The sequence below is a fragment of the Chrysochloris asiatica genome, unplaced genomic scaffold (assembly GCF_000296735.1).
Source record: "Chrysochloris asiatica unplaced genomic scaffold, ChrAsi1.0 scaffold00138, whole genome shotgun sequence".
Taxonomy (NCBI): domain Eukaryota; kingdom Metazoa; phylum Chordata; class Mammalia; order Afrosoricida; family Chrysochloridae; genus Chrysochloris; species Chrysochloris asiatica.
The window spans coordinates 8,923,079-8,940,124 of record NW_006408656.1 but is presented as its reverse complement, the minus strand read 5'-3'; the positions used below and the strand labels follow the sequence as shown (position 1 = coordinate 8,940,124).

The following is a 17,046-nucleotide window of genomic DNA, read 5'->3' as shown; positions in this document are numbered from 1 at the left end:
TTGATTTCTGAGGCAGTAGATATAATAACCAAGACCCTCTACCAACCCTCCCACCTACTTTTCAATATCAATTTATTCCTTAGTCCAAAAAGGGTGACACATTTCATAAGGGAAGTAATTTTCTTCGTCCAGAATCAGTAGTTTTTTTGTTTTGTTTTGTTTTTCTTAAAAAAGCATGTTTTTTAAAGTTTTTTGTTTTTTTCTTTCTCCTCTTCTTTTCCTTTTTCACTTCGGAAGGGGTGGGAGTGGTGGGGGAGGTTCTGATGGTAGAGGTGGTGGTCGGGGTTTGTCTGTATTGCCAGATCTGGAGGAGATTCCTCCAGCACGTGGATTCAGATATTCACCGTAAGAATGAACAAATTCAAATGCAGGAGGCTGAGTGGGCTGAACTCCTTGAGCACTGAGCAGGGAGTGAAGCATATTCACAGTATCTTGATAGTCTATTGTCTGGGTTGTGTTGTGACCATTGGCCCCAGTGGGGCCTTTATCCAGTTTCATATGAGGAACTCGAGTTTTACAGCTGGGCTGTGAGAAGGGAAGGCCACTTGTGTCTGAGCTATGCCCAGGCAGCTGGGTCATTGTAGGAAGTGGAGGGAAGGGAAAGTTTAAGGAAGACTTAGTACTCTTGGCAATCTTTGCTGGATGATCAAACACTGTTCCGCCAGTCTCTTCCGGGGGGCCCCTTTTGCGAGCAGAACTGGAAGAGGAGAAAGAACTAGACATGCTATAGGTTTTGTGTGGTAAGGTGCTTGTTTGACTACTATGTTTTGGATCACCTGGACGTTTGTTCCCACTACCAGCTGGAAGCTGTGAGTGTGAATGCTTGTGTGAGTGGTGATTGTGATGATGATGGTGATTAGATAGGTGAGCCTTGTGCTTTTCTTTGTGCTCTCGGTTCTTTGTGACACTGTCATCAACAGAATTGTGCTTCTCAGCAGCAGCATGGACTTTAATACGCATCTTGATCTCCTCTGGTTTTGAAGAGACAGCTTTTTCTCCACCTGCCATTGGGATTCTCATTTTGAGAGAGGTTTTGTCAGCCTTTTCCAGAAAAGACCTCTCAGGGTTTTCAGAGCCCTCTAAGGGCATTTTCAGAATGACTGAAGAATGGCTGTCATGGTGAGACAAGAGATTTTGGGCAGCATACGCATACTGTGACTTCACATTGGCCTCCATGTTCTCCAACTGCCTCTTCTGGGCAGCCAACTCTTCTGCGTGCTTTGCACGGTATTCTTTTAAAGACACCTTAGCTGATGGCACACTCTTACTACTCTGCTTCTGGGAAATAAATGCATTTGAACCATCCTGTTGTAAGGAATGATCAACTCCTACAAGTGCTATATTCTCACTAGTCCGATGAGCCTGAGTAGATTCCAGTTTAAAAGGTTGAGAAGGCAGCCAGCGCTCGCCCTGCAACATCTCCACACTGCTCAAGTTGCTGGATGAGTCTTCAGTGGTTGGATGGGAAGGCACCGCATTTGTGGTAGAAGTTGACATGCTCATTAAACCTGCAATCGTCGTGTCTGAAGAACTCTGAGAAATCATACTGAGAATTGTCTGCTCCGAAGTATTTTCATCTGCTCCCCGGTCATCTGTTTTTGTTTTCTTGGCAGCCTGGCATGCCTAGAATAAAGCAAATAACATCTCTTCACTTCATATAATTTATTAAATGGAAAAAATGTTGAAATATGTAGCTTGCTGTGGCCTGGAAGTTCAAGAGAGGCCATCAGCAGGAGGCTACCCTAACATGGGATCCAAGAATTATCACCATGAAGAAAAATAAGATTTTTTTATATCAAAGTCGGGGCAATCTTATCAATATAATAAGGTTTCAAAAAAAAAAAATTGTGTATACATAAAAATACTTATGAACACCCACCATGCTTTCTTATGATTATAGTTAGTCCATAAACAAATTCTGGAATTTCTGATGAACTCTTATATGAAAACAGAAGATGACTTATGTGCTCTCAAGCTTCCTTTCAGCCCTAGGTAAACTCATCTTCTGCAACTCACTCAAAATAAAATTACAAAAAATGAGGGGAACATTTTAAAACCAATTTTCTATACGATACTGGAAAAAAAAAATAATTCCATTATTAATAATTAAGACCTTCAAAAATATTTTACATACAATTTGCACTGCAATCTATATATATAAAAAAAATCTAGACTCCTTTATGTGCCATGGAGTCAGTTCCGTTTAGATTCATAAAGAACCTGCATACTGCTTCTGAGGCTGTAAATCTTTATGGGAGCAGAAAGCCTCATATGTCTCACAGAGCGGCTGGCATATTCAATCTACTGACCTTGTGGTTAGCACCCCAACTCTTATAACCCACTATACTACCAGAACTCCATATAAAAAGCAGATGATGTCAAATCTTGTAAATCTGTGTCTTACCTTCACCAGAAGGTAATACTCAGTGAGTCACATAAGCCACCTTTTTCCCCTAAGTCTCCACACAGAAAATACTAAAATAATTTGCTGACTAAATGATTATATCACAAGACTTACACAACACAAAACAAATCCTGCTATCATTTACAGCCACTGACGTCTGGGCTAGTATCCAAGCTATGAAGTTGATGTCATGATTATTGCATAAACAGGGAAATTCCAAAATTACAGCACACATTCAGTTTAGGTACACTCACTGATGCAGTCAAAAAAGAAACTGGTTTTATTCCACAAGCTGATAGCAGTAATTCTTACCACCCTCCAATTCCGAATGCGTTTGAGCCTACTGGGTGTTTTCTCCAAGATCTGTAGAAATTCATGTGTCAGTTCTACAAAAAAGGAAAAAAAAAAAAAAACAGGAAACAAAAGAAATAGAACTTCAAAAAGACTCAGGGAAGCAGAAGTAATAAAGCAAGAATAACCTCAACTAACTCACTAGTTTTCATCTGAATCAAGTCACCTTTGGCCATACATGTGACATATCAAGAGCAAGTGCTTTTCAAGGTCCCTTACTCTAACACTTACCATCTAAAAGTTCCAAGGTCACAGTGGCGTCAACATACTCCCACCAGTGCTTCCCGTCAGTTGAGACTGGGATCTCCCAGTTGGACCACTTGCAAGCCAGATGGATGCAGACACAGGCCACCACAGGAGGTGTGTACTGCAGGCTAAATGTGGTCAAATGCAGGCTGACACCAGAGGGAAGGAAACAGAGAGTATCATGAGCTCTCAATTCTGAACCCAAAGCTAAAACTCTCCATTATTTAAAAAAAAGAAAAAGAGCTTTAAAAAACAAAACAGAACACTGGATAGGAAGAAGGGCAAGAAATATCCAGTGCTCTGATCCAACAGGTGATATACTGATTCTATTAACTCACCTCCTCAAGTAACACACTTTCCAAATTCCTTGACTACACATCATTCAATCCACAAACTGACCAGGGAACCTCCTCCTTACCCTTAAAAAAGACTGAGTACATCAGTCAGCACGTATATGGACGTTTTAATAGTATCCAATTTTCTACTCTATTTTTGGTACATGTTATCCCTAAATGAAACACTCTCTATAAAAAAATTATCTTGACTCTTGCTAATCATAGTTCTAGTCTATTTAAAATAATCATCACTCCATGAAGTGTGAATATTTTTGACTGACGATTTACTTTTAAAATTTTCCATTATCAGGATTTGAAAATGAACTTCTTTGAAAATCATGTAAAGGTATCATTAATTTCCAAGAATATCCAGTAGATTGGAAATGAGAGCAAGTAATGTGGTAATAAAAAATAGGTGTAATAAAAAAATTTCTTTAAGAGAAGATACTGCAACTCTTTACACATATAAGTACCCATTTGTTTGGGGCAGGGAGAGAAAAAAAAGAATCTTTTAAAATGTCATAAGCACTGTAGAATTCTCTAAATTAGATTTTCAGTCATTGTTAACTTCAAGTTTACCTAAACTTTTAGACTTGTGCTCTTAGATATTTTAAAGCAAAGTAATACATGCAGAATCAAGTAGGCTAACAAAGACTCAGTACTACTTAATAGATACCAACCAAACCCCCACTGGCATTGAGTCAACTCAATCCTTTGAGTAGAGCTGCTCACACAGGCTTTCCAAAGCTGTTCATCTTTATGGAAGCAGACTACCTCAGCTTTATCCCAAAGAGCAGTTGGCAGGTTTGAATTGCCAACCTTTCAGGTAGTTGCTGCTAAGCACTGAACCACTGTGCCACTACGGCACCTAAATAATTATATAACCATGACCAATTTTAAAACCCCATAGAATTTACGGCACCATTATATAATCAACATTTATCACAGAATTACCTATATTATGTATCAATATATGTCCACTATAGCAAGGACCATTTCTATGCCTAGGTCTTTGGATCCCAGTTCACTAATAGCCAGACCTGAAATCTTCCTATATGCCTCTCAAAAAATGACAACTCCAACCCAACTAAAATTGTATCCCAAAAAGAGGAAAAAAATTAAAATATAAACCTGTTGGTTGCCATGAAGTAAGAAGTCTGCGCTAAATCCTTGCTTGCTAAAAGAAAAAAAAAAAAAAGAGCAGGAGTTAAAGAGGAGAAAAGTTATTAGTTGCACTCATTTCAGTATTTAGTAAGCATTATTTGCACCACCCATTACCTACTGCTGTTGAGTCAATTCTGACACAACAACACTATAGAATAGAGGAGAACTGCCCCATTGAGTTTCCAAGGCTATCAATCTTTACAGAGCAGAGCAGCTGGTGGGTTCAAATTGACACTGATTTCACAGTCCAGTGCTTTAACCACTGTGTGACCAGGGCTCCTTTATTGTTTGCAAGGTGCTGAGAGAGGGACAGTACTTTTAACAAATAACTTAAAGATACTGATGAAATACTGAAGTAGAAGACAAACTAATTTATATGCAAAGTTAAAATCCACAAGACCTTGAAGAGAAACAAGATTCTAGGACTAAAGTCAAGGCATTTCTCTTTTCAAGGCCACAAGAATATCATCCACAATTCCACTTGAGCCTAATTCTACGATTAACTGTCCTTGGAAGAAGTTTTCTTTTAATTCTAATGTAACCGTAGTAGCTCTGGTAGCATAGTGGTTACGAATCGGGCTGCAAACCTTAAGGTCAGCGGTTCGAAACTACCAGCCACTCCACGGGGGAAAAATGAGGATTTCTACTCCCGTAAAGATTTACACACTCGGAAACCCTGTACAGGATCGCTATGGGTCGGAACCAACTCGACCGCATTTAACAACAACAACAGCTCTAACTGGATGAAACCCAGTTCCTCTCGTTTTTTCTTAAATAGGAGTATCAAGGGTATCTGGACACCTTATATAGTCTTGTGGAGCAAACTAAACACTGGCCTATTTTATATTACAGCATTTCAAAATTTTTCAAATTCTTTTATTTTGAAGCATTAAAAAGTGTACATTAAGCAAGGATTAAGTTAAACAGAGATGGAATGTATACTAATACTGAAAAGAATTAAGTTCTAGGAAGATAAAAATTTGCTTTTTACTTGCAAGGTATTTTCTTTCTGAAATAGGGATTTCTTTTATTACAATAAATTATTTTGGTTATTTGATGATTTGGGGGGGTTAAATAAGAGACCACTCAAAAACTTTACTTTTTTTTTTTTTTAGCAAAAGTTACATTTCCTGTATTTATCAAAGTCTTCTGGATTTTGACTTTGCATCAAAAACTTTACATAGTGAAAATGAAGAGTGACTCACTCTAACCCAAAGTACTGCCATCAAGTTAATTTCAACTCCCTGTGACTCTATATAAGGGTTCTGAGACTGTAAATCTTCACGGGAAGAGAATCTTACCTTTCTCCTGAAGAGCAGCTGGGGGTTTGAATTGCCAACCCTACAGTTAGCAGGCCAATGCTTATTAGACAGCACTATCAGGGCTCCTTGACTCACTCTCAAGACAGCCTTACAATTGCTATTATATATTTACAACTTGGTAATTTTTCAAAATCTACCCCAACTTTGACAAATATACTTAAATGACTAACTTTTTAGCTAGAAAACATTTTAAAACATTAATTATGAGAACAAAACAGAAAACCTGAAGTCAGAACCACTCATTTTGATTAAGCCAGGTGGGCTTTTCAATTTAATCTTTGTTCAAAGCAGCTGTATCATGTATTTTATCAATATAGAATATAGATTATAAATGATAAAAACCATTGAAGACAGCTATCTCAAGTTTCCATACCTCGAACAAGTTGAGTGCACTTTACCACATGTGTATGTGGGTGATCAATTGTTAGCTCAAAACCTAAAAAAAGAAGAAAACACTGGTTAAAAAACTAAAAACACTCAAGACATTTTATACTTCTTTTATCTTGGTCATCATTAAAGACCTCCTTTATTCCCCTCTCTCCAAATTGTTTTTCAGAGGCTGAGTCACACAAATTAAGCAGTACACTTTTCTAAGATGTATTATCTACAAAGCTGCTTTTTTTTTTTTAAGCTAGAGGGTATCACTAAAATAAAACCACTAATGCAGTCTCAGTCTCAAGACTCCTCAACAACCTCTGAACATAAAGCACTCTTTTTACAGGGACAAAAGAACCTAACTAAACCTAACACAAGGTTGGGAGAAGCAGTCACTTCAAGTGATAATTGCCTTCTAAAGCTTAACCTTGAAAAACTGTAAAAACCTATGACTCTCTTACCTTAGTTCTGTTCCTTTTTGTCATCTCAACTACAATTGGTACTGATCATTTTATACAACGTCAAATGGACTTTAGCAAAATTACTTAGGGGAAATCAGTATATTTATAAAAATTGTTTCTGAATAGATTTCCCTTTTGGAACATGTAAATAAAATGTTCTAGATACAAGTAAAGAATTCTGTTGAAACATAAATGTAATATAAATTATTCTATAAAGATAACTGATTACTGCAAATTAGACTTTACTGATTTCTACCTTAACATTAATAATGATAAAAATTTAATCTATCAGAAAAAAATATGTGTTTTAAATCATAACCTCTTATCCAAACCAAACCCACTGCCATCAAATTGACTGTGATTCATAACAACCCTACGTAGGGTTTCACAGGCTATAATTTTTTTTTTTTAAGTTTTTATTTTGAGTTGATTGACAGTTTACATGGGAGATCATCGTTTTTACACTCATTATTTCACTGCAATGATTACAATCTCCTCCATGCATCATCATTCCCTCTGGGATTTTTTTGGAGGAATAGGGTGGGGGAATGTACACAAAAACATCTCCTCCATGCATCATCATTCCCTCTGGGATTTTTTTGGAGGAATAGGGTAGGGGAATGTACACAAAAACACTCAGGAATATATAATCATTTAAACAACCAAAGGGCATATTCTGGAAGCCTGCTTCCTGGCTGCCAGCACACAGCCTTTCGCTTTCCATGAGTCTGGAGTCCTAAGCTGCTCTATCTCTCCAGGCTATAAATCTTTATGGAAGAAAGCCTTGTATGCACATGGCACTATGCCACTGGACTCCTTTGTGTCCCCCAAATATGTATTGTAGATACTAATCTCTGTGCTTGTGTTTATAATCCCATTTGGGAATGGGTTGTCTTTGTTATATTAATAAGGCAAAATTAGTGTAGGGTATGTTTTGAGTCAATCTCTTTTGACATAAGAAAAAAAAAGAAATTAACAAGCAAGTAGAACACAGATGGAGGAATAAAGATGCCAAGCCAACTGAAAAGTGCCTAGAAGTAGTAGAAGCTCAGAAGAAGCAAGGCCCTTCCTCCAGAGTGGAAAGAGAGAAAAAGCTTTCCCTTGAGCCAGCAGCCTGAATAGAGACATTGACCTCCCAAACTGTGAGAAAATAAGTTTGTTTGCTAAAGTCATTCGCTTGTGGTATTTCTGTTAGCTAAGATAATGATGAAAACAATAAGATAATAACAGAAAGTTATCAGAATTGTCCATGCAACAACTACACCTTGAATTCCTTTACCTTTATTGCTATTCTACACACTGGTTGCCACCAGTTGTAAATACTGTAACAAGCAGACCATAAAAAACCCTGGAAATTATTTAGATACTCTCTACCATTATTTACTAGGTTAAATCGCTAAACCTTAAACTACACATCCATGAACCCTAGAATGGAAAAAAAAACAAAACCCTACCACCTGCTGTTTCAAATGTCAACTGTACCTGCATTCTAGCTATGGTATAGGTCAAGGTTAAACTCTGATCTCTACAACCTCTAGATACTGGAAGTAGATGGTCACTTTGCAAAAACTTTCCCAAGGGATTCTTCTTGTTTGCTATCTTGCAAATTTTAAAGTCAAATAATTTTTTATGTACATATGAGGGGACTTCAAAAACTCGTGGGAAGATGGAACTAAAGGATAATGGAATTTTTCCACAGACTTTTAAACTCCTTCGGTTTTTAACATGTTTTAAAGAAAGAATGAAAAGAACTTACCTAAAGTCTGCAGAATTATACTCTCTAATATCACCAGATCTTGAACTTGTTGTAGGTAAGCCTAGGTGAGAAGACCAAAAAATTAGCACAATTCTTAGAACCCTTCCTAGGAAAAACAAAATAACAAAAGGCAAGGATAGAGTTAGGAGACAGGATAGGAATTGAAATACAATTCTATTGCATTCAGGACAGATTCTCTTTATGTTGTTTTTTGTTTAGTTTTGTTTTTAAGTGGTACACGGAGAGATACTATTTTATTATATGAGCGAGCTTTAAAAATTTCATGAAGAAAACCTAACGAAATTTTCCAATAAACTTTTTGAGCCCCCTTGTAGATGGCTACAACAGAAGGAGCCCTATTTGTGCAGTGGTTGCACACCTGGCCACTAACAGAAATATCAGTGGGTTTGAACCCAACACCTGCTCTGAGAGTGAAAGATGTGGCAATCTGCTTCTGTAAACATTACAGTTTTGAAATTCCTATGGTACTATTTTACTCTGACCGACAGTGTGGAGCTGTGGGCTAATGCGCTGGACTGCAAAGTCATTTGAGCTACATGGTCGGTGGTTCAAGTTCACCACTTGCTCCATGGAAACCCTATACAGGGTTGCTATGGGTCGGAACCGACTCGACAGCACTTAACAACAACAAGAGAAGTCCTGATGTGGTGCTATAGGACAGGCACTGAACAGCAAGGTTGGTTTGGACTACAAGGTTCATGGTACACATCCACCAGATGTTCCTCAAGAAACCCTATACAGGGAATCTATGAGTCAGAACTAACTCGACAGCATTAAACAACAATAGGGTCGCACTGTAGAATAATCACTGGACTCCTGATAACTGTAAAGTCAGCCAATCAAAATCACCAGCTACTCCTCAGAAACAATATACAGGGTCACTATCAGTCAGAACCAACTCAAGAACACTTACCAACAACAACACAGAATTGCTGAGTTGGAATTGACTTAACAGCAACAAGTTTAGTTTTCAAAAGACCTGGTGCATTTTCAGACTGATATTTTCAGTTTTAAAGTTTGTGTGGGTTAGACATAAGAAAATTAACAATAGACCTTTTTCATTATCATCAAAATAAACTTGCAGAGCCCTTCTACACCACTGTAGCATATAACTGGTAGCCAACACTTGACTCCTATTAAACCTTCTCTAGTACAGGGTCGCTATGGGTCGGACCCGACTCGATGGCACTTAACAACAACAACAACAAGGATTATTCTAGATTTCTGAAAATTAACAAAAGAGTTCAAAGAGAATCTCAAAAAAATTATCTAAGATGGGCTGGCTAATATTGTAGCCATTAGCCACGTTAGGCCACTGAGTACTTGAAATGTAGCTAGTTGAAATTGAGATGTGCTGGAAGAGTAAACTACACACTGGATTTTGAAGACACAGTTAAAAAGCAGGGATATAAAATGCATCATTAATAACTTTTCACTACAGATTCCTTGGTCAAATGATATTTAGATATACTAGGTTAAATACAGGACTTCTGGTATGGCACTCAGCAGTTCAAACCCACCAGCTGTTCCTCAGAAACCAGATAAAAGGTCGCTGTGAGTTGGAATTGACTCAGTGGCACTTAACAACAACCAATTAAATGCAGTGTTTTATTAAAATTAACTTCATTTTTGTAAAAATGAAGTTTTGAGTCAAATTTAATAAAAACTTAACCATTTTAAAATTACGAATGTGTTTCCCATTATGTTTCTATAGGACGGCACTGGAGAATGAGTCCTGAGTCACCTTGTAGTTCTTAACTTTCCATTTTATTACCTCAAATAAGTTCTTACATATACCCATATCTGTTACCATATAGTGGAGAACCATCTGATCATCTTCCTCTAACCATCTCACAAAGACTACAGACTTAGGTGAAAAATTATGGACAGGCAATCCCAAAATTACAAACAAGTTTCATTTCTATGTCTGTCTTTAAACTGGATTTGTACATAACTTGCAACAGTTAGGTATGGCTCATATCTAGTGGCAGTCAAATGTTTGACTTAGTATATAGTACATAATGTACCTTTATATGCATAAAATATTGAAGAACCTTTGGACATTTAGATGAACATCTATTTTTGGTTTTGTTTCGTATGTGTGCATAAATTATCTTTGCAAGTCGGGTAACTGCTGTTGTAGGAAAGGGATTGTAATCATTGAGATTATGTATGATTTGTTGGATGTCAAGTCACAATAAAAAGTTTAAAAAAAAAGAAGCACTTCTAGATACACTAAGTAAAATATCTTTACCATAATACAGTAATATATTTTGATGCACATAGCAAAGTTAATGCCTGTTTGTTATTACAAATCATTGTACGTACCTTGAATTTTTAATGATAGGCTTTATGGGATTAATTTTAAAATGGGTTGTAGTAAGTCAAATATGCATAACTGAGAGACTTCCTATAAATACACTTTGGAAGAAATAAAAGAAGTGGCAAAAAACAGAGTTTTTTGTCTTAGTTTTTATATCAATTCTATGTGTTAATGGCATTAATCAGTCTCAGATGTAGGCAAAAATGCAAAACTGCCTTTTTCAACAAGAGCTACTTATGTAATAAAAAAATGAAAGAAATGATGCAGTCCAAAGTTAAGAAAACGTAGGAAGTTCTAAACACTGAGTTCATTTCCTTAGGGAGAGCTATTCTTTCACAAAAACAAAAATGAAAATAGCAAAGATTTCTTCAATGTAATTAGAAGAAAATACATGATTTCATTTATCAATTTAATAAAGGATGACTCAATTGATCAATTTAATAAAGGATGACTTTTACAGTTGATGCATGCATCAACTATAAAAGGTATATGGGATATAATATGTGAGAAAAAAAAAAGGTATACATAGCTAGGCAGAAAAGAGGCTGAAATAATAGTGGTGATGTACTTTCTTCTTACTTAACTTTTGCCAAAAAAAATTTTGGGGAATTATTGCTAAGTGTTGTCAAATTGGTTCCAACCCATAGTGACTCTGTATATAGCTTCCAGGGAGTGACTGGTGAGCTTGAACTGCTGACCTTGCAGTTCAAACCGTCTTTGCAGTCCAGTGCATTAAACCACAGCGCCACACAAGACTCCTTTGACTCAAAGCAACCCTAAATAAGGTTTCTGAGGAGAGGCTGATGAGCTTGAACCATCAACCTTGTGGATCAAACCTTGCAGTCCAGAACCAGACACTGCAATGTTCCTTTAAGAGACTCATTCAAACTTTATTAAGTCAAAGTTACAAAATTAACTTGCAATAAAAATAAAGACAAGTAAATGCATAATTAAACCCCTACCTCACTCCTTGTATCAGGAAGTGATTCTTGTGGATGCAGACAAGTATGTGCTACTTTGATGACGTGCTCCAATTTTTTTGGCTGTTCTTCTACTTTAGCTGCTAAAAATAAGGCTGCTGGGGCCACAGACTGGATGGAGAGAAAATAAAATATATTTACCATTTAGTACGAGATCAAGATAGATCTAAAAGAGCAGGGTCAAAGAAAACAAAAGTTCCATGCATACCTCAACTTCATCACCTCTTATTTATGCTTTCTGATTTACAGAAAATGCCCTCTACCCACCTATCCACAGGTTCATTCCATTTCTGAAACCAATCCGTTAAGCCTTGAATAAACTGTCTCATTATAAGCTGTCCATTCAAGAAGCTACTATTTAAAATGTGATTCTTAAATTATAAAGGAAACGAGGATAAATTGCTACAATATGATGAACTTGACCTATACTCATGGATGTAGTAGCTCAAAATACCAACAGAAAGGGAAGGAGTCTTCACATCAAGTATCAATGCTAGTCCCTCTGTATACAGGGTAGATGTGGATGGGCAATTTAAACATTGGCTACCTAAAATGAGGGGGTGATAAAGGCTCGAAGTGACTAGCTTACAAGGTTTCACGAGGGAGTTTAGTCCTGGTGTGGCACTGTGGGTTAATGTGCCAGACTGCAAAGCTGTTTGAACTGCAAGGTCAGCGGTTCAAGCACACCAGCTGCTCTTTGGAAACCCTACACAGGGTCACTATGGGTCAGAATTGACTTGACAGTACTTTAACAACAAGAAGGGGAAGATAAGGAGTGCCCACTGAATAGTTTTCATCTTGTCTAGATGGGTCTGGTAAAAAGAGATGGGGATGAGATTCTTAGGATTCAGTAAAAGTAATTGTTATCATGACTGATTTCGACTGTCACAATTGTAAAGGTAAAAGTTTTGTAACAAGAACAGGGGAGTGGTTAATCTTACAGTCCAGAACGCAAGCACAAGCAGAATGCGAGACCTTATCCAGAGAAGTAACAACACCAGAGATGGAGGCAGAGATGAGGACATGGAGAGAGGGAGCAGGTGAGGGCTCTAATTCATGGAAAGAGAGGAACTGAGAGCTGGCAGCCTTGCTGAATGTGCCCTTTTGGTGGTGTAAATTATTATATATGCCTGAATGTTTAAAAAAAAAAAGAGCTAAAATGAATAGAGAGAAATACTGGTATCTGATGGTACATAGAGGGGATTATAACCATTGTAATGAAACAAAGTATGATTTGTTGAATGTAAAACTGATGATCTGCCCCATAAACTTTCACTCAATCTACAATAAAAACTTTAAAAAAAAAAATTTTTTTTTTTTTCAGTGAGTCAAAGATGTCAATGGCAAGAGCTAAAATTCACCAGGATTCAAAGAAACACAACAAATAATTTTACAGAATTTAAATAACTGTTTCCTTTGCATAGTGCTTGAGGTCTTAAAAGGTTGCAAGGGACCATCCAAGGCACAAATGATCTCCATTTACCTAGAGCAACAAAAGTAGTAGTAGAATTGTTGTTGTTGTGTGCCATGGAGTCGGTTCCGACTCATAGCAACCCTGTATAGGGTTTCCAAGGCTGTAAATCTTTACGGGAGCAGAAAGCCTCATCTTTCTCCCGCGGATCAGCTGGTAGTTTCGAACTGCTATCCTTGAGGTTCGCAGCCCGATTCGTAACCACTACGCTACCAGAGCTCCTTAGTGGTAGAATAAGGAATGTTATTTGTTAGGTGCCAGTGCCATGGAGCTGGCTCTAACTCATATCAACCCTATTCATACCAGATAGAAACACTGCCCCATCCTCATAGCTGTTGCTTTGTCAATCCACCTCATTAGGTGTCTTCTTTTTCCACTGAAATGCTTTTCTACCAAACATATGATGCCCTACTAGTCTCTCCTGATAAACTGTCGAAAGTACATGGAAAAGTCTCGCCATCTTTACTTCTAAGAACATTCTGTTTGTACTACTTACAAGACACTTGTTTGCGATTCTGGCAATCCATTGTACTTTCAATATTCTTTGCAAACACCATAATTAAAATGCACCCATTCTTCTTCAGTCTTCCTTATTCACTATTGAACAGCAACACATACACAGCAACTGAAAATACAATGACCTGGTGCACCTTAATCCTCAAAGTTACATCTTTGCCCAATGCAATACATCATTTGATTTCCAGACTGCTACTTTCAGGAGTGGAGTCCTGCTGTGGTGCTATAGGATAAACACTGAACTGGTAACCAGGAAGTCGGTAGTTCACACCCACCAGTCACTTCTAGTAGACCCTACTATTCAGGGTCACTATGAGTCAAAATTGACTCAACAGCACATAACAACAACAATTTCCAGGAGTGTTGACTATGGGTCTGCCTAAAACGAAATCTTTGTTAACATCCATCTTTTGCTTATTGGTCCAATTGTGAGATTTTCTGTTTTCTTTATATGCACTGGATTATATCCCATATTGAAGGCTACATTCTTTGATGTGCATTAGCAAGTGCATCACATCCTTTTTGCTTTCAACAAGCAAGGCTGTATCATCTACTTATCACAGGTTGTTAGTAAGCCCTTCTCTTGATGTCATTTTCTTCTTCATATAGCCCAGCTTTTCGGATTATTTGCATAGCATGCAAATGGTGATAGGATACAACCCTGACTTACTTTTCCTGATTTTAAATCACATGATATCACCTTGTTCTGTTCCACTGACTGCCTCTTGGTCTATGTAAGGTTCTGCATGAGCACAATTACGTATTCTGGAATGCTCTTAACGCAATTCAGATTTTGTCATGATCCACAAAGTCAAATGCCTTTGCATAGCTAATAAAATTTGCATAGTTAATAAAACACAAGTAAACAACAACAACAACAACCATCTTTCTGGTATTCTCTGCTTTCTGCCAAGATCCATCTAACGTCAGCAATCATATCCTTGGTTCTATGTACTCTTCTGAATCCAACTTGAATTTCTGGCGGCTCCATGGTGAAGTATTTTGCAATCATTTTTAAATTATCTTTAGCAAAATTTTACTTGCACGTGGTATTAATGATATTGTTCGATAATTTCCACATTCTACTGGGTCACTTTTCTTTGGAATAGGCACAAATATGGATCTCTTCCAAATAACTAACTAGGCAGCTGCCTTTCAAATTTCTTGGCATCAAAACTAACAAGTTCTTTCAGCACTGCATTTGTTTGTTGAAACATTTCAATTGTATTACATCAATTTCTGGCCACTTGTCTTTAGCTAATGCCTTCAGTACAGCTTGAATTTCTTCCCTATATGCTACCACTTAAAATGGATGAATGTCAACCAATGGACTCCATCTTGTTTTGATTCCTGCATCGTCCATACTTTGCTCAGAGAATGCTGTTGTTGCTAAGTGTCATCAAGCCAATTCGGACTCACAGCAACCACAGCTGTATAGGGTTTCCAAGGAGGAGATGGTGAGTTTGAACCACCAACCTTGTGATTCACAGTCCAGTGTTTACCCTACAGCGTCACACCTGAGGATAAGGTGGAAAATGTAGCTCATTGCCTTCATGAACTATCTCCTTTACCATGAATTCAGAAAAACTCGATGGTGCCTGCCTACAAATACTCAATATTTTTTATCAAAGATTCTATAGAAGAATCCTGATCAAAAGGGAGACAATCCAGGGCAGAATTTTAAATTCTCATGTACTAGACTTTCTAGAGCCGTGGAGACTAAACAAACCCTTAAAACTATTGCCCTGAGATAATCTTTAAACCTTATACTAAAAATTGTAACTTAAAGTCTTCTTAAAACCAAACAATAAGTGAGCTATTTAAAAAAATTGATTATCCATTGTAAAAAAAAAAAAAAAACACCAAGAATTTAGATTATATAAAAATGTTTGCCTTAAGCATCATGTTCTTTTACGAATCTATATGGAATCAAAGAAACAACAGCAATTCAAAAGGTTAGGCAGGAATCTTATAGGATGCTATTGCTGAAGAACAACTTAAAGGAAAAAAAAGGGTGAGAATGGTTGCACAACCATGTACAATGTCACTGAACTATACTGGTAAAAATTGTTGAATTGGTTTGCTTTCCTATGTATAACCTCAACATTTTTACTTGTGACTATGCAAAGGCTTTTGACTGTGGATCATGACAAGTTATGAATAACACTGTGAAAAATGGGTATATCAAAACACTTGATTGTGTGCATGAGGAACCTGTACATACACAGAGAGACAGTTGTTCAAAAAGAACAAAAGGATACTGAATAGGTTAAATTTAGGAAAGGTTTGCACCAGGGTTGTATTCGTTATACTGAGTAAATAATCAGAGAAACTGGATTATATCAAGAAAATGTTACCAGGATTGGAGGAAGATTCACTAACAACCTATAATATGCAGATGATACAACCTTACCTGCTGATAGTGAAGGGGGCTTAAAGTACTTACTGATGAAGATCAATGACCACAGTCATGGGTATGGGTGGTACCTCAATGTAAAGAAAACAAAAATCCTTACCACTGGGCCAATAAATGCAGTAATTGGAGAAAAGGCTGAAGTTGTCAAGGACTTCATTTTGCTTGGATCCACTATGAACATTCATGGAAGTGCAGTCAAGAACTCAAATGACATATTACATTGGGCAAATCTGATACACAAGACCTCTTTAAAGTGTTCAAGAGAAAAGAACGCGCCTGCCCCAAGCCATGGTATTTTCATTAGCTCCATATGCATGTGAAAGTTGAATAGTGAATAAGTTAAGATTGTAAAAGCATTGATGTGTTTGAGTTACATACGGTGTTAGAGAAGAGTATCAAAGATGCCAGGATGGCAAGACTTCGTCTCATACTTTGGCAGCAGCAACGGGCTCAAGTTTAACAACTATGAGGATGACACAGGACCAAACAGTGTACAGAGATAGGGTCACTATGAGTCAGAGACAACTCGAGAACACCTAACAACATTCAACAACAAAATACATTTTAAAAATGAAATATACATACATACATATATATTTATAAAAAGAAAAAATCCAATGACAGTATAAAAGCAAAAACTAACAGAATTTTATTACGGATTAGACAAAGGATAAAAAGAAAAGGTTAAGTCCAAAACACAGCACTAATGTTTCAACACTATTTACCTTCTAGGAGCTAAAAATGTATTTAAAAGGACTGCAAAAATGTTATGACAGTGCAGAGACCAAACAAGATAGGGGATCAGGTGGAAGTGCAGTAAGGAGCTCTGCCAACAACAACACACAATATCCGACCAAGTAGGCTCAGGGGATGGTCCCAGAACTCTGAACCACACATAAAGGAAT

General features: G+C 37.2%; 1 protein-coding gene across 1 annotated transcript in view; it reads right to left on the bottom strand.

Annotated features, from left to right (window-relative positions):
• Positions 1–203: 203 nt before the first annotated feature.
• CCNT1 (cyclin T1) overlaps positions 204–17,046 on the bottom strand; it is a 40,051-nt gene continuing 23,208 nt past the window's right edge. Inside the window, exons 3-9 of the mRNA XM_006870106.1 lie at positions 11,721–11,849; positions 8,415–8,475; positions 6,196–6,258; positions 4,468–4,513; positions 2,987–3,150; positions 2,720–2,790; positions 204–1,623 (exon numbers count right to left, since the gene is read on the bottom strand). Of these exons, the coding sequence (XP_006870168.1) occupies positions 226–1,623; positions 2,720–2,790; positions 2,987–3,150; positions 4,468–4,513; positions 6,196–6,258; positions 8,415–8,475; positions 11,721–11,849 (1,932 nt within the window). The 3' untranslated portion in view covers positions 204–225. The remainder of the gene's footprint in view (positions 1,624–2,719; positions 2,791–2,986; positions 3,151–4,467; positions 4,514–6,195; positions 6,259–8,414; positions 8,476–11,720; positions 11,850–17,046) is intronic.